Here is an 18,785-nt window from a genome sequence, read left to right as displayed (position 1 = left end):
GAGAAAATGTTATGTAAATAGTTTTAGATCTCACAATGTTCAACATACTCTGCTGACAAAAAAAAGATACAGGGGTTAAATGGTTATCTTGACTAAAATTAGACTAAACAGCCTTTGTTGACTATAATTAGACGCATAAAATTATTATTATTTTTTGACTAAAATGAAGACTAAAATGCTAGATTTATAGTCGACTAAAAATGGACTAATTAAAAACGGGATGAGGTAGACTAACTATGATAAAAACTAACAAGTGTGATTGAAACAGGACTAAAACTGAGACAAAATTTTAAAATGGCGGATAAAATGAACACTAACGTGAACCAGTTCAAATCATATATATTGCACAACCTAATATTTATTTGTATTCACTGGGCTGGAATGAAATTTGGCAGGTGCCAGAAGTTGGTGGACACCATGTAACATACTGTCGATGTGAAGCAGTTCTCAAAGAAAAATGCAAACACTGCTTGAAAAAAAAAAAGCATAGTCTACTATTCCTTCTCTTTATTGGGCTGGAATAAAATGTCACAGGTGCTAGGAATTGGAGGACTCCATGCAACACAGATATGAAGCCATTTTCAAAAGAAATAACTAAGATGCAGTAAGCTTAAAGCGGCACCCCTCACTTGTATTTCCCATCTCGTGCTCTGTCAGATAAGGCGTCCGTACCCCAGATGCTGTCATGTGATCAGCTTCCCAACGAAAATCTCAGCTCCGCCCTCAGCCAAACGATTGTCTCCCCGAATCGCATCATGGCTGACACAAGCACCTTTGCACGAGTCATTGTGGGCTTCCCGGACCTCATGGTGAACAATAAACACATGACAAATATCACAAGTGATATGGATGAGCATCTGTTAGTGAGATGTCTAATGTCTGGTCCAGTCTCCCAATGAGGTGTACAGCTTTAAGAGGGCAGTCGACCTATCAGAGATGAAGAGCAGCAACGGTGGCGCCCACATGTTCCTCCGAGGTGGCCTGCGGACTGCTGCGGCCAAACAGAACAATTGTGTCAGTCTGCTGTCAGCCAATCAGGTAGTCCGAGCCCTTCCACCGAGTAAGGTGCCCCTGAAGGAGATCTACCCAAAAGGTTATTAGAGTTTACAATGTTTTTGAATGACAATACCTGACACTCTGACGTGACAATTTACTGTTTTGCCCTCAGATGTCACCCCTCCGATGACAGCAGCCTACCTGGAAGTGACGGATCTCAACTCTAAAAAAGTCAAATATATTCCTGTCCCAAGGTAAGTAAGACACATAACTCATGTTCTGCCACCATCTTGTAGTCAGAAATAGGGCTGCTAGTTGTGCTAATATATTAGCTCAATATATAGGGCAATTTTTTTGTGGCCCAACTCACTTGATGTCAAACAATGTGGCATTTCTTTTTTCTCTTATTAGTCGCAAGCATGACATTTGACATGAATGACATCATGACTTTGACAATTATCAGTTGAAAAGAAGACTGAGTTGCTATGCTTATGGGATATACATCAAAATGTTTTTGTTCATCAACAGTCCTCAGTCAAACATGAAGGGTGTGTTCATTTCTAATAATACCGATTGATTTGCAACTTTGGAATGTAGACATTGGTACCTGTGTTTATGTCTCCTATAAACAGCACAAAGAGTGGAAAATAAAGTTTGATTAAAATGGACTAAAGGGTGCCAGTGCCACAAAAAAAGTAAAGCACTATATCAATTCATTTAAAAAAAAAACTGCCATTAAAAATCTGCTTTAGTAGATGAAAAAAAAATATTAAAAATGGATTTTTTTTCATCCGAGTCATCCTCTCACATTCCAGCTCCAAAAATGATCATTAATTGTTTAATGGATAATTTAAGACTCGTAATTGTCCATAATAGGGATTGACCGATTAGCGGCTGGGACGATTATAGGTGCCGATATTTTGTATTTTGACTTTTTATGAATCTGAAGGCCGATAAAGCTAGCATCTCAATGAGCGTTGAATGCTTGCGAACGTAGCGAATATAGGCTTTTTATCAAGATTTTTAAGATGGTCACAGACGGTTTTTACTTGTTGCAAAGACATTTTGAACATATTCAGACAATTTTTCACTGTTTGCAAAGATCTTTTGAAATATTTTACAAACCCTGTCGAAAACCCCAAATTAGCTACATATACATGCATTTGTTGCTCAGTGAGATCCAGGCAACTTTTCATTTATGGATTTATTTAAATTTCAACTTTCAACTTCCTAGACTCTTTATTTGAAATGTTTTTAAAAACATTTAAAATTAAGAAATTATGTTGAAATTTGGTAAAACTTTATTTACATTAGAAAACTTAAGAAAACTATTTATTGGCTTTGTTTTTAATTTTATCTTAACACATGCTGATGACCCTGGAAACGCCCTGCATCATTTGTTATAATTTTTTGAACCATGCTGTCAATTCTTTATATGTTAAAAATTAAAAGAAACGTGTTTTTGTATGCTAATATTTGACTGCAATTGAATATCGGCTTGAAATATCGGTTATCGGTCTCCTCGAGTACTAATAATTGGTATCGGTATCGACTTACATACATATCGGTCTATCACTAGTCCATAGTGCACATTATGTAATGGATGAACAAAAAGCTTCCGCACTATCATGGTTGGCAGGTCAATGTCCGTGTCACCCTACACTAATTGGTTGTCCAAGATGTCCGAGACGGACGTCATGATGGCGCCACTCAACACGGGCGGCGTGGTCACGGTGGACATGGGCGGTTACGTGCGACTCTGGGAAACAGGATTGGACATGCTGCAGCGATCGCTGATGGAGTGGAGGAATATGATTGGCTCTGAGGACGGCAGACCTGTGCAGGTAAACACAGTGATTTACTAATTTGCAAGATTTTCGAGTTACGAGAGTTAGTTTTGTTGGTAGTTTTTTTTTCTTTGTCTGTGTCTAATTATGAGTATTCCTCCTAAAAATATATATATAATTGCATGAAAAAGTAATATTTTTGTCAAGAAATTCCATCAATTTTGGTAACTGAGTTTAAAAAACAAAAGTTTTTAATTTGATGAATGTTATTGTTTTATTTAAAGTGATATGATCTGAATTTGCACATTCCCTATTTTATATTTGCGTCTTTTTGACAGTATGTAGATTAAAGCATAAAAGAAACTACTCACTAGTTACTCAGTACTTGAATAATGTTTTCACAAAGTACTCTTACTCAAGTAATTATTTGTAGGACAGTTTTTTTTATTTATTTTTTTACTTGTCATATTATTCTAAACTCACAAACTCGGGCATAATTTTGCGCTACTCTCATAACAGCAGAAACCCAGCATGTTACTTGATACCACTAGATGGCAGTGCTATTTTGCAAGTGAGCCCGCTATATTTAGCTCTGAGAAAAGATTCCCAGTCAGAACAGATCCACTGGAAACATTCCTGTTTTCCTGGATTGTTTCCTGCCCCCAAAATTCATGAGCTGGCAGGCTTGATGGCGTGAATGAATGGGAGGGCTTTGTGGTGATGATGCAAGAGCGATGACCCTTGCTATATTGATCTGCAGACTGAGGCGGCATTGTGTAGGCGCCCACATTGCAGAGCACAGACAGACACATTCTTCAGATAATGTCGACTTCCACATGCACGCAACACTGTGTGAACATCTGAGCACAGATGGGCATGATTGTTTCGAACATAGTTATTCTGCGATGGTTATTTTTAGTGATTAGACTCAACTTTATTGTCATTGTGCAGGAAACTCCGGTAGACTGTAACAGCCAGTAAAGTGCAAATGTTGGAATATTTATGATTATGTGTTTACTGTTATATATCAGCAGATTTATAGGGTATCAGGTGCCAACTGGCAAGGAATAATGCATTTCAATGCTGCCATCTTGTATGATACCAGGCTGCTGTATGAGTCAAAATAGGAGATACGGTCGAGGAGAAGGACCGGGCCAGGCTGTGAATGGCAAAAGTTATTCAGGCTTTCCCCCAGCATTTCATTAGCCTTGCGGCCCACCAGGCTTTTCAGAAATGTGGTGTGGTCAACTGTACTGTAAACAAGAACAAAGAAAGCACCTTAAAAATAGCAGTCTAATGCCTTAACAGGTAGATTTCAAAATAAGAAGTAAACATGAACAAAGCAAAGTATCTGAGTAGTAAAACAGTGTTAGGCCTGAAAAGATAACTGTTGAAATAAATAGGAAGTAAACAAGAACAAAGTGAAATACCTGAGAAATAATTAAGTTTAATGCTGCATTATTTGGGCTGCTGTAAATATACAAAAATCATTAGTGGACATGAACAAAATAAAGTACTATATGAGTAACCATATTTGATTCCTGAACAGGTAGAAATCAAACTAGAGAGTCAACCAGAACAAAACATAATACCTGAATAACAACAACATTTGATGCCTAATCAGACTGCTATAGTACAGTATTTGGAAAAAGGCAGTAAGCATGAACAAAAATAATTACTCAAGAAATCATGTTTAATGCCTAAAACGATTGCTCTAGATCTATAAATCAAAATAGGTTAGCAAGAAATAAGGAAATTGCCTGACAAATAACAAAGTCAGAGTCTGAACGGGCTGCTGTAGATATCAAAGTAAAACATAAACAAGAGCTAGTACCTTATGATTAGCACAGTTTGCTGACTCAATGTATTGTAAATCGAAATAGTAGATAAATTGCTTCTCTATAATTTATTATTGGGGGGGGGGGGGGGTGCAATAAGAGTATATTCATCCTTCATTGAGATTAAAGTGCCCTTGAGGTAAACTACCAGTAAATGTAGTAAGAGCACAAACAGGCACACACACATACAGATTCCTCAATAGTCACTTCTTCTTTGATGGGGGCGTACCATGTCTACTGCAGACAAGATAGCCGCTGTGCTCGCTGTTGGCTCCGGGCAAAAAACATTGGCCCTACTGTATGTGAACATACATAGACTCTCTATATACTTCTCACCACACCGTTTACATCCCTCACCTCAATACCAGACTACTTGCTTCCACATCACACTCTGCTCTGAAAATGTTTCATTTTTGGAGACATGCTAACACTCAGACCGGATTACAACAACATTTCAATCTTGAGCAATCCATGATGGGATGGATGCTGATGCTGAATGCTGTCATTGGCGTGTATATAATGGTAATAGAAATCATTTGTTCCTGGCCCAAATTGTCATCGTCATTAAAACTTAAACTGTACAGAGAACGTCATTGGGAGGAAATCACAGTTTAAAATGCAACATGAAAGCAATATTCTTGTAACCAATACATATATTGTCCATGAATCGTATTATTTACAGCCTTATTAGCTTGACTTAGCTAACTTGGGCACATTTACATTGTAAAATGTTGATTAATGTGCATTGCCCCTTTTAAATAAATACATTCAATTCAATTATAAGAAGTTAAGCAGCACTTTATTTATGGAAAGGGGGCAGGATTCAGTCAGTAATTCTTCCCATTCTTTTACAGATATGAAAATCTAATCGTTATATGCTATTTTCACCATGGAGTGAAATGGATGGCTGTGCTAAACAAAGCCATGTGACCTCGCGTTCCACGGTGTAGCATAACTGTTCCAATGACGCATGCATCCCCGAAACCCAAAAGTATAGCATTCGTCACCTCTTTCCCATAAGCCCAATGGCGCCCCATGCTTTCATTAGGAAGCAAGGACCCCCTCAAATGGAGGAACCCAATTCGAGTCTTGACGGGCGGGGCTGGTGGATGGAGGCAAGCCTGATGATCTGGCAGGGAAATGTGTGTGTGTTTGTGTGTCAGGTGATCATAATCGCGGCGTCAAGCCTGCTGCGAAGCATTCCTGTGCATCAAGGCAGGCATGTGTGCAGCAAAGCTCATGTTCATGCATCACTCACATACTGTACATGGACATGGCAGCAGACAGATCATATGATGGAGATGAGGCACATCTATGACACCTGCTGAGAGGGGAAAATCCCAGAGTGCATAACATGAGACAAAAAAAACACGGTGAGGCAGCAATCACAATTCCATTCAGAGTCTTTTTATTAATGAATCTTTATATTATTTGGGAGGAGAACTGCGTGACTGCTTCTGCAAAATTGCCACTGTATCCCATTCAAATTCATACAAACATTCACAGTAGGATTGCCTCAATGGCAATGATGGATATTCAAAAGTACGATAGTTGCAATGAGAAATAAAGGACAATGAGACAAGCCTGTTCATACAATCTCCTCTGTATAATCTCATTCTGATACGTACCAACTGCCCCTGCTAATCTGTGCTAAATGTAGAGAGCTGCGCTGATACAGTGTTGATACTGAGTCTCACAGGGTATTCGTTAAAGGTGTGGCGTTTTGAAAGAGATAGTTGGTAGCTGCTATGTCATGATAAGTCGCATACCATGACAAGTGCGGCAAAAACAGTCAAGATAATAACTCAACTGTGTGTGTAACTGTGTGTGAGGGAATTACATAATACCAGGGCTGTGCTATGAAGTTTAACAAACAACACCCTTACACACATCATTTAATTATTTTATTGCATTAGACCAATGTATGTTTTTTTTCCACCCCCCATACATTTTAAATACTTTTTTTTTAAAGGAAAAATTCCAAATCTGAAAAAAATACTGAGATCCCCCCCCCCCCCCCCCATTTTCTGTGAAATGTCTGTGAATATGCAAATCCACAGGTGCCAAACTGCATATACACAGGTCGACTGTAGGTGTAAGTTGTAATATCACCATTCACCACTAGATGGCAGACATGGTTTAGTTGTGCTTACTCTAGGTCTTAAACTGTCCTGTACTGTACTACAAAGTGAGAAGCCATAATAATTTTTGCAGCTTTGGAATGATATGCAGGACGTAGTACCTTAAAAATAATTTTGTGAGTGAGTAGAATAGAGGAATTTGTGGAAAAAAATGTACAAAATGAGTTCTTGCACTCAATGATGTGTGGGGGGAATACAGTACATGGTTATTTTGTTGTTTGGATATTTTTTGCTCTATTGTTTCTTTCAGATTACTGTCCAGAGGGACAGCGGCCTGGATGTCTCTTCTCCCAAGCACGGCAAGATTGACGCTAACAACGCACCCCATGTAGGCGGAAACCAGTGGGCAGGTGGCACAGGTGACTGGCCAAGGTTCACACAAAAACACAGATACCACTTACACTGTGTTGATGTTTTTACATCAATCTCATTTAACAGCATTATTATGTTTAACATATGATGATATATACGAATGATGATATATCCAAAATACTAATATTAAAAATAATCGATTAATCACATGCAGTATATAATTTTTCGTCATTAGCACTGCAGGTGAGCTACAGCCTGAGTCACAGCTGACTTAAACCATTAGGTGAGGTACACGCTGCACTGGTTGGCAGTCAATCGCGAGGCACATACTGTATAGACAAACACACTCAAATTCACACCTACAAATTAGGGTATTCAATGGACCTAACATGAGTACCCTGAGAAAACCCAGCCAAGCGCAGGTAGAAAATGCAAGCAGTGTGCTGAAATTGAAACCCAGAACCTCTAACTGTGAGGCAGACACCCTGACCCCAAGCACCAATGTGCTGTCCCAAATTCATGAAGGAAATTTAGTTAAAAGCCAAGTGCTTAATTGTGACCTTGCGGTGCATGAACACTAAAACTAAACACTAAAAGTGTTGGCCTGATGCTCTTTTGTGACATTTCCCTGTAGGAGGTCGAGACACTGCGGGGCTGGGTGGGAAAGGGGGCCCATATCGCTTGGATGCAGGACACAAGGTGTTCCAGGTTTCCCAGGCAGAGAAGGACGCCGTGCCTGAGGAAGTCCGCAATGCTGCGCGAGAAATGGCGGAAAAGGCTTTCAAAGACAGGTGGGTTCTGCCTTTTACATACCGGTAGTCTTACTTCACTGTTTTCTTGTTTTAGAGGGTGGCAACTAGGGATGTTGTTACGGCTCTGCGAGGGGAAGGGAAGTAACACAAACGAAAAGTTTGAGTAGTTGAATCAACTTGTACAGTTTTAATTGTGACACAGAGTGAAAGAAAACACAAGAGCAGTAAAAGTTGGTTCAATCGAATACACACAAAAGCCAAACGCTCATAAGCAAATACACAAATACACACGAAGCCGGAAATGGCGTTAACAAGGATATGCTTAAACGAGTGTTCAATCTTATACGAAACATGAGCAACAGGTACGAGCTGTACTGCTAAGTCCCAGCCGCCCCGAATGAATGAAGAGCAGCGTTTTTTTACGGCCAGGTGTAGCTTGATGATTGGCGGGGAGGTCCGGTGCTGTCACAGCCGAGGAAGTCGGGGACGGCCGCCAACCAGGAACGGGCTTTGCACAATCGTCCAATTAAAATGTGGTGCTGGCACATTCGACGCACTCATATATACACTCGAGGGGAGCGTTGACTCCGGCGGGCACCAGCCGACCGCCGTAACAGATGTAACATGATACAATAAATATCACAATATGAACCTCACGATACGATAACAATCACGATATTGTAGGGAGGTTGGCAATATAAAAAAGCTCACAATACTGTGTAAATACTCACGATATTGCAAAATAAATAAATTAATTAAAATAAACTCATATTGGGAAAAAATACAATATTGTGTTTTTGTACAAAATAACAGCAGCTATTGGCTCAGCGGTGCAAAGTGGTCTATGTAGTTCACAATGTTGTATTTGGGTGGAGCGGGCCTAAAATAATGTTTTTATTTTTGTTTTGTTTTCTTGATGGAGATGTTGAAAAATATTTGCTGGTATGACTGATTTATAGGAGTGAGAAACCACCACAGTGGCCAAAACATGCCAAATCAAAATTAAACTGCACTAATAAAGCCACCAGAGGGTGCTAGAACTGCACAAATAGAATACATCTCGCTTAGATGTGCTGCTTTTAATATCGTGACATGATGACAACGTTATTGTGGCAATTTCAATATTGCGATATCACGATATTGCCGTTATTGTTACATCCCTAGTGGCAACTGCCACCTTTACCAAATGCCTTGCCATCCCTACTGATGTTTCAATCAAATGTTTATATCACTCTCTCCATAGTGTGTAGAAAAGTTTTAAGTTTAGTGTAGTGGTGTGTAACAATTTGCAGTTAGATGGATGTCGTGCTAACCTTCATCACCCTGGTCCTATGAATGGGTGAAATCCCACCTCTGTTTGTGTATGTGTGCGTGCGTGCGTGCGTGCGTGCGTGCATGTGTATGTGTATGTGTGGGCAGCCGAGAGGACGCCCTTTTCAGCAGCTCAACCATGAAGGCTGTCTCTGTTCTCTCAGTTGTGTTCCTCTCTTTAAGCCCCTCATCCTCTCAACCCCCCAGCCCCTGTCCTCCTCCCCACGATTACCGTGACACACAACGTGCCTTCATCCTCCTTGTGTGAATCTCCTCTTCTGTTTCAATCTGTTTTATCCATTTCCCAACTTTTTTCCTATTTCCTTTCCATCTTTCTGCATGCTCTGTTAATTGCCCCCTTCCCAAATAGATGCAAATTGAGTTTTTCCTATTTATTCATATGCACGCCCCACACACAATCCTTTGTTTACTCAGCTTCAGGTTAAACATCAACCAAGCTATGATCCTCCCGTTTTAAACTGCCTGCAGTGGTTAAAGCGCGCAGGCAAAAACAGGCTTAGGTATGCTGAAATTATTGAGCGTGTGCGCACAAACACACACATACACACAAGCTTTACTATAGCGGCTCTGTTGACATGCATGCCAAGTCTCAGCTATCATCCCCTATTCAAATTAGACAATCAGTTCATATCAGTATAAACGGTCCAAGTTTTTATTTGGGAGGGCACCAAGATGTAATGTTTATTTTTCAACTGCATCTTTTGACTTTCGCATACAGGGCAAAATATCCAATTGATTCCCTGTTCACGCGAACTTGCAACGGCGGCTGAAAATTTCCATGACGTGCCAGTAGTTGCGAGTTACTACTTGTTTTGCTGGATGAAACAATAGCTGTAGTGTAATTAGATCATTGTAATTAGACGGCCAACTTACGGAGCCCCTTTGCACTCTGTTGCGAACCAAAACAGCAATACCTAAAGTGCATCCAGAAAGTATTCCAAAATGAAATACATTTATTTTCCCCTCTAAAAATTCTACATACAACATTCATAATGACAACATGATTTTATTTTATTTTTGCAAATTTATTAAAAATTATACTAATTATTATTATTTTTTTAAATCACACTTACATAAGTATTTACATGAACCTACAATCTCAAAATTAAGCTCATGTGCATCATGATCACTGATCATCTTTGAGAGGTTCCTACAGCTTAATTGGAATCCACCTGTGACAGTTGATTGGACATGTTTTGGAAAGGCACACACTTATCTGTATAAGATCCCACAGGTGACCAAGCATAAAGTCAAGGGAATTATCTGTAACCAGTGGCGGCTGCTGGTCATTCAAATGATTTTTTTTTTTTTTACACCTGATCATCCAATCACGCAGTAGCCAAATATCTGGGCCGCCCATAAATCCCCATAGATGCTGAGCGTCAGATGGGCGGGAAAAAGTCCAGTATTTATCCAATGACCGTCCAGTTTTGCACAGTGGAACAACCCACTATACGAAGCTGCGTCCGACTGTGTAAATAAATAAATAAAAGAGCCGTGGAACTGCAGGGATGAATTAGAAGGCAGCCGTGTCAGTTATTTGTGATAAGTAGCTGATTCAGAACAAATGATGAAAGTATTATAGCTTAGAAATTGTACACATTTTTTTCAGGGTGAGTGGCATTTAGGGGAAGCTCTGGTTCCCTTGCAGTCTTAGAGCAATTGTGTCTGTTGTATCCCTATGAGACAGGATCTCAAGGAACAAATCTGGGGAAGACTACAGGAAAATATCTGCTTCTTTGAAAGTTCCAACCTCCAATGAGCTCAGTGGCCTCAATCATCCATAAATTGAAGAAGTATCAAACTACCAGGACTGGATTCCTGTCTAAAATTAGCAATCGGGGGTACAAGGGCCTTAGTCAAGGGGGGGACCAAGAACCAGATGTTCACTCTGTCAGAGCTCCTGTGGTCCTCCGTGGAGGAGAATCTTCCAGAAGGACAACCATCTCTGCAACACTTCACCAATCAGGCCAATATGGTGGCCAGATAGAAGCCACTCCTTAGTACAGTATAAAGCACATGGCAGTCCAACTGGAGTTTGGCAAAAGGCATCTGAAAGACTCTCAAACCATGAGAAAGAAAATGATGTGGTCTGATGAGACAAAGATAGATCTTTCTGGCATGAATGTCAGGCGTCATGTCTGGAGGAAACTCAGGTACCACTAATAACATCCCTACAGTCAGGCATGGTGGTGGCAGCAGCATGCCGTGAGGATGTTTTTTAATGGTTAAAGCTGAGAGACTTGCCAGGATTGAGGGCAAGATGAATGCAACAATGGGCGAAGGTTTACAGTACTTTCCAACAGGACTACAACTCTAAGCATACAGCTAAGACAACGAAGGATTGGCTTCAGGACGCCTCTGTGAATGTCCTTGAGATGCTCATGCCTGGGGCAGAAGATCCAGCTGCACAACACAACAGCGAAAGGCCAGGGAGTTTCGGCATGACCACAGTCACATCACGCTATTGAAAATGGATTCTATATTAATGAGACTAGTTAATTCATACACATTTATTTTGTAAATTGCGATTGAGTATTGAAAGTAGCATTGGAACATTTAAACTTGACCAGTATTTAACCTCTCTACTCGGAAAAAAATGCACAAGTCTCTAAGACTCGTAGATTGTTTTCCTATTTAGTGTCAGCAACTCCACCTTGTTCTTATGGTTGTTGTTTTTTAAGTGTCTCCACTTTAAGCAGAACTAGTCATTCACTTTCTTTCTTTACCATGTTAAATATAAGCTGAGGAATGTGGAAGAAATAGCAGCAGTCGCGGTGCACACACACACACACGAGGAATGTGTGGAGGAAGCAGCGTTCAGTGCCATGCTTCTCTCTCTGTGGGCTCGATGGGATGTGGCCGGACAATAGTTGCTACTCGAAAAGATTGCGGGATGAGTAGTAAACAAGTGTCATCATATTTTGTGAGCTACCATTCAGACACAAGCGCACATTAGCTCGAAGGTCCAAAATGCTCAACATCGGCTCTCTTATTAACCGCAGAGTGATTACATCTCATCAAAGAGGGGTTTTCCCTGTTTGTGGCTTTGCGGTGCATTTGTAAAGTCGGATGTCGGATATATTTTAATTCCCGAACAATTTTTCACATAGAAAATAATTAAAATCGATAATTTGTCCATGGTAAAATGTCACCATGATAAAGCATTAAACTCATTCACTACCAGCCATTTTCACAGAAGCAATCCCCTTCACTCCCCGGCTGTTTTAGTGGATTTTGACTGATTTTGCAAGACCTACAGAATATTGTGTTCTATTGCTATAAAAACATGGAACCTACCAAAAGAAAGATTAAAGTCTCTTCTTTCATCATATTTATATTTGTTTCCGTTTTGCAGCAATTAGCATTTGAATATAGCTAAGTTTCATCATTATTCACAAAACTATTTAGAATTGTGAGTAATTTAAGTTTTTTTTCAACATGGCTCTGGTTGATCTATTTTGCTCTGCTGCCACCTGCTGGCCGTTTGTGTAATAACCACCATTTCTTCAACCGTTCTTTGCCGTTGAGAGGCTGTATCAAAGCCTTCTGTATGCTCTAGCATAAGAAAACAGATAAATAACGTCTTTGGGACACTTAAAACATTTAAAATATAATGTATTTGTATGTTTTTGGGAGCAAATGAGTTACCTGTCCAGGCAATTTTTTTAAGTAACATTCTAATGTTTTGAACTCACAACACGTTCTATTTTAAATATTGCCATGGTCCCAAAAACATATTTACATGTTTTTTTATGCTTTTATTTTATACTAGAGCATACAGAAGGCTTTGATGCAGCCTCTGGCCTGAAGAGGTCGCTTAAAGCTATGGTAGTTATTTGAAAAAACGGCCTGCAGGTGGCAGCAGAGTATAAGAGATCAACCAGGGCCATGTTGCAAAAAGCTCTTTCCCTCAGTGTTTTCAACAGGTTTGTGAATAATGATGAAACTTAGCTATATTCTAATGCTAATTGCTTTAAAATGGAAACAGATACAAATATACTTTTTGTCCTGATGAAAGAAGAGACTCTAATCTTTCTTTTGGTAGGTTCTATGTTTTTATAGCAATAAAAAACAATATTCTGTGGACCTTGCAAAATCAGTCCAAATCCAGTAAAACAGCCGGGAGCGAAGGGGGTTGCTTCAGGGAAAATGTCTGGAAGTGAATGAGCTAATAGTAGTACAAGTGTAAAAATAAGGTAACCTCTATTAATGTTTAAACATGAACAACAACAAAAGGCTGTCTGATCACATAGTGATGGTCAATATAAATACATTTCTGTTACAGCTCTGATGCGCCAGTTTGGTGTTTATGTAATAAGGTCGGTTTTGATCACACTGTCAGAAAGGTATTAATCTAACAGTACGTTTATTATTGCGGTTTGTGAGTCGTTCCTGTTTTGGTAACGTTAATCTAAAAAACCCGTTGAAATGAAGACCTTAATTTAACCACCCTTTAGGCAGAATTTTCGCCGTGTCGTAATGTATTCTGTCGAGACATGATGCATTTCCTGCTTGGAATGCTTGTGGTTTATTGTCTCAGTTAGTAAATGTGTTTGTGTGTTGATGTAGTTCATGCCCTCAGTGTGTACACAATTATTGTGTCTATCTGCCTTCATGCATGCAGTCGCACATACACAATACACACACACACACACACACGCACACACACTTACACATGCTGTACATACAGTGGCGAGCTGTGACATGTACTTAGTTACAGTATCTTCATATCTGTGGACCTTTGTGCAGTCACAGTCTGCTTGTCAACACATGTTTCGAATACACACACACTCACACACATGCCAGGTTATGAACACACAATGCAGGTAAGACACTTAATGACCCCTGAAGAGGATTGTACGGACGTCTGAGCAATGCAGAAGTATTATGACGAGATTACACAGATAAGACACAGCACACCTGTCTTGTTCACAGGTGTAAATTGACAAATCAAGAGATTTACTGACTAAAACGGATGCGTTCAAAGAAGTGCTAATGTGACTAAATAAATGTTTTTTGTCAAAATGCAGAGTGATATTGTACCAATGACAATTTATTTGTGAAAATATTATTTTTATTGTTATTATTATACTATATATTATTTTTTCCTCATAGTTTATGACTCAACATCAAAATATTATTTTTTCCTTTAAAATTATGGCTATACTATAATTATAATTGTTTTCAGCTTTTCCTCATTTATTTATTTAGTCTTTGTTTAACCAGGTAATGCAATCGAGAACATTTTTAAACATGTCCATTTATAAAGGAAATTAAATGAATACAAAATTGTGTCTGTCTCTCCACAGGCTGAAGGAGATCGATATGAGTGAGTATGACGCCGCCACCTATGAGCGATTCTCCAGCTCTGTCAGGAGACAAGTTCAGTCCCTGCGCATTATCCTGGACACTTTACAGGTTTGCTAGTATTGCATAGTACTGTATATATTCAGGGGAGGGTTATTTTTGAACATTCCTGGAAAACCTTGGTTAAATCACTTTCAAAAAGAACAGACATCACCAGCACATAATGTAATGGTTTTCAAATCCATTCATAGGCTCATAGAGTTAGTAAGCTAACTCTAATGGTTAACTTCAGTGTTAGTCATTGACTTGCACTGATTATGTAAGCCAACATTACCAGATATAATGTAGTAAGCTATCATTAGAAAATGCAGACCAACCTCAGAACTGTGACATGGATATGCTAACCACTTGGCGACTCTACCACCCTTATAAAGAGTATTTAAGCTAAAGTTAGCAGCAAACTGCACTACAAGCTTCTTTGCCCGACTTGTAGAGACGATGTATGGTAAAGTTATGAGTTGACTGCGGGGCCATTTTCCCTACATAAGCGAGCCACATAACGGGAGGCAAAAGACCAAAGCTTGTACAGCTCGCCATTCAGGGTGTCCATGTATCGCCAACTACCAAATCAGAGGAAAGCTGTTTTCTATATTCATATTGAGCAGAACAGTGATCCATTCAAAACAAAGCTTAGTCACATCTTGGATTTTAATGAGAAAACCGGCCATTTCAGGCACACTACAATACCCTGAAAAACGGCATCCGAAATTATCTTACAAGCTCGATAAAAAGGACATCAAGTATTATTTTGGGGGAAAATGTAGCATGGGACCTTTAAACATAACACAACAGCCTCTTGAACCAGAGTTGCCGTTGTAAGGCTTTGAACCATAAAAACTACTTTTCTAACATACTGTATATATCCTGGCGGCCAAAATATCATAGTACTGAAATTAATAAGGTAACTAAAGCAGCCGTATTGGCTGTGTAGCGTTCAGGTAGTGATGTCATTTTATTGTTTTGACTATGTTTGCAAGTCGCAATCCGTGTGAGTACTTAAGTGCATGTGTGTAGAGGTGTGTCACATAAGAATGATTACAGAGCAGCCATGCTGGCTATATTATTCTCCCGTCCAGGTGTGAAGCTCTTTGTGCTCATGTCGTGTGTGATTTTTTATTTTTTTTTTCCATCCAGGTGTCTGCCACCGTGTACGCGGCAGCTTTAAACATGAATAACAGTGCTTATTGTTTGTCCTCGTCACCGCGGGCCGTTAATAAGAGGGAGATTACACGTGCGTGATGCCATGAAGTCATGTTATTTTTTATCATACCTGATGAGTGATTTAGCACACAAACACACATACACACCCCTAGAAAGCTTTCAGCAATGCATTGTGTGCTTTAAGGAAAGCCCCCTCATTCTTTCAACACCCAGGAGACTTTGCTACATATAAGCACCTGCATGAGCAATTGTGAGGCCACATAAAATGATCCGGCACACCTGTGACACTGGTGAAAATAAGCAGTACAGAAGATGGATCCTGTTCTTGTATTTTTTTGTGAAAAATAGTCATTTCTAAACAGACCGATTTTGCCCCTTTGCTAAAACCAATGCTCAAGTTCTGCTTCTATGTTTATCTTTTTATCCTCTTGGCCGTCAATGGTGTGTTTGTGTGGTAGCCTCACAAAAACAGCATTCTTAAGAAACAGCCCAGAATATGTCTATTTTCTACTAATTACAGTGCTTCTTAAAAAAAAAAAAAAAAGGAACTCATCTTTTTATATTAAAACAAAACTGTTCAGTTAATCACATCCTTCTTTTATTACTGTTGTCAGCTGACTTAGCCTTTCTCTCCTTTCGTCATTTTTAACCTAGGGTCATCATTCCCAGAGTTTAGGGAAAAAATGAAGGAGATAAACAGTTTTCAAATGTAGAGATTAAACTTAAAAAATAGTCATAAAAATATATACTAAGTAAAGCTCAGATAAAATATTTGCTTTAAGGCAGGGGTGTCAAACTTATACAGTATTAGCTCAGGAGCCACATGGAGGAAAATATATTACCAAGTGTGTCGGACCGGTAAAATTATGTAACTTAAAAAAAAAAGAAGAAGAAATGTCGTCAGTTCTACACAAATTTTTGCTATTTGCAGGCCAGGCCAATATATATATGTATGTATATGTATGTATATATATATATATATATATATATATATATATATATATATGTATGTATATGTATGTATATATATATATATATATATATATATATATATATATGTATGTATATGTATATGTATATGTATATAGTTCCCAGAATGCATTGTGTGGTGCGGTCAATGACGAATAGGACGTTAAACCATGTCATATGTGTTTGTGTTACCAGTAGCTGAATGTGTGTCGTATTCAGCACGTTTGTTTAATTTATGTTGGTCTATGTTTTTAATGTTTAAATTTTTTTCAACAAACTGTAGGTTATGTGTAACATAATTACATTCAGGTTAATTCTGTGTACAAGTTGCATTGCTCAACTAAGGATTTCTGAAATGATGAGTATATATGTCTTAATTTTTTGATTAATTGGTCCATTATTCTTTTTTTTACTTTACAAGTTCACCTCTTGTGTCAAATTAAACCCCTTTGCGGGCCTGATCCGACCCCCGGGCTGTATGTTTGACACCCTGCTTTAAGGGAAAGTCAGCAGATTTTCTCCACTTCGTGGGCGGCCATTTTGACACTTACTGTCGTCAAAGTTGTTAGGGCTCAAGTAACAACCAATCACAGCTCAGCTCATGATCAAACTCAGAAAACAGGTGACACAACAATGGACTCCTGAGCAACTGTGATTTTCAACATTTGAGGTCAACACCAAGTGGCAAAATGGCCGCCCCCTGAAATCGATTAAAATAAAAAAAGAGTTTGCTGCTTTATTCAAATTCCACAAATGCAAAACTAATCAGAATGCCATGTTTAGACTTGTGGGAGGTGCATAGAACATATTGAAGATAATGTTTGGGTTTTCCCCTTTAAGTACAATAACAAGTATTTGTACGTTATTATTTCCTCTAACTGATGTTAATCTTGAAGGCGTTTAGACTGTTGAGTTTTTGTGGCTGATACGTTCCAGCATGGCAATTTTTAAATGGAAAAATAACTGTTTGTGTTTGTTTGTTTTTGTTTGTGTGTGTGTTCCAGGCTAAAGCCAAGGAGCGCCAGTGGCTGAAGAACCAATCTCTGGGAGAACTGGACGATGCAAAAATCATCGACGGCCTCACCGGCGAAAGAGCTATATATAAACGCAGAGGAGAACTGGACCCTGAGGTTCAACTTTTTTCTTTTGTTTTTCTCAGCTACTGCACCACACCTTTAAACACACACAAAATCATGCCCCCGCCACCCCACACAAACACACACAGTTGACCTTTATGTGTCAGTCGGTACATTCCAGTGGTATATGTGAGATTATTATTACACACTGGCACTTTTCTCAGGCATCACGTCTTCTACTCTCATCCATACTTGTTGAAGGATCATTCCTGCGCTAATTATACAACCATAATGTCGTCATGCATTGTTTTCCTGCCTCATTTAGCTCCAAACTTTGCATATCTCTAGTCCAACAGTAAATAGTAATAGCTTTTGTTGTAGTTCATGACTGCATTTTCCATCGTGTGTGTATCTTGCGTTCACAGCCTGGCACGCCGCAGCAGAAGCCCAAGCGTCTGCGTGTACTAGCCGACGTGTCGGGAAGTATGTACCGCTTCAACGGCGTGGACGGGCGCCTGGAGCGCTCCATGGAGGCCGTGTGTATGGTCATGGAGGCTCTGGAAAGTTATGAGCACAAGTTCAAGGTGAGGGCGGTCACATGCACCCTAACATCCTGTTTGCATTTGAGCGTTCCTTAGGGAAATCATCTAGAACAGTGCATCTCAAATAGGGGTACGTGAAGGCACTCTAGGGGCTACGTGACATTTTAAAATATATTTAAAAAGTATATGTCAATATTTCTAAAAAATATATATATACAGTGGTACCTCGGAGTTTGAACACAATCCGTTCCTGTGAAGTGTTCAAAGTCCAAATTGTTCAACCTCCGAAACATTTTTTCCCATAGGAAATAATGAAAATGCAATTAATCCGTTCCCAAGCTCCAAAAACAGAAAATTCCTATTTTAATTTCTATTTATGTAAAAAAATAAAATAAAATAAAAACATGTACACCCTGTACAGTATTTAAATAAATAAAAATACCTTCCCTTTTTTGTTGTGGTGTGATGGCCTCGGGGGATGAAAATTGCTATGTTAATGAATGCACGCC

General features: G+C 39.2%; 1 protein-coding gene across 1 annotated transcript in view; it reads left to right on the top strand.

Annotated features, from left to right (window-relative positions):
* Nucleotides 1–18,785, top strand: part of vwa8 (von Willebrand factor A domain containing 8) — a 66,411-nt gene that overhangs the window by 42,430 nt on the left and 5,196 nt on the right. Inside the window, exons 34-42 of the mRNA XM_077580476.1 lie at nucleotides 658–809; nucleotides 889–1,093; nucleotides 1,169–1,250; nucleotides 2,636–2,840; nucleotides 7,013–7,121; nucleotides 7,709–7,865; nucleotides 14,471–14,579; nucleotides 17,663–17,788; nucleotides 18,160–18,318. Of these exons, the coding sequence (XP_077436602.1) occupies nucleotides 658–809; nucleotides 889–1,093; nucleotides 1,169–1,250; nucleotides 2,636–2,840; nucleotides 7,013–7,121; nucleotides 7,709–7,865; nucleotides 14,471–14,579; nucleotides 17,663–17,788; nucleotides 18,160–18,318 (1,304 nt within the window). The remainder of the gene's footprint in view (nucleotides 1–657; nucleotides 810–888; nucleotides 1,094–1,168; nucleotides 1,251–2,635; nucleotides 2,841–7,012; nucleotides 7,122–7,708; nucleotides 7,866–14,470; nucleotides 14,580–17,662; nucleotides 17,789–18,159; nucleotides 18,319–18,785) is intronic.

The sequence above is a fragment of the Vanacampus margaritifer genome, chromosome 11, assembly GCF_051991255.1.
Source record: "Vanacampus margaritifer isolate UIUO_Vmar chromosome 11, RoL_Vmar_1.0, whole genome shotgun sequence".
Lineage (NCBI taxonomy): Eukaryota > Metazoa > Chordata > Actinopteri > Syngnathiformes > Syngnathidae > Vanacampus > Vanacampus margaritifer.
This window is presented reverse-complemented; position numbering and strand designations above follow the sequence as displayed.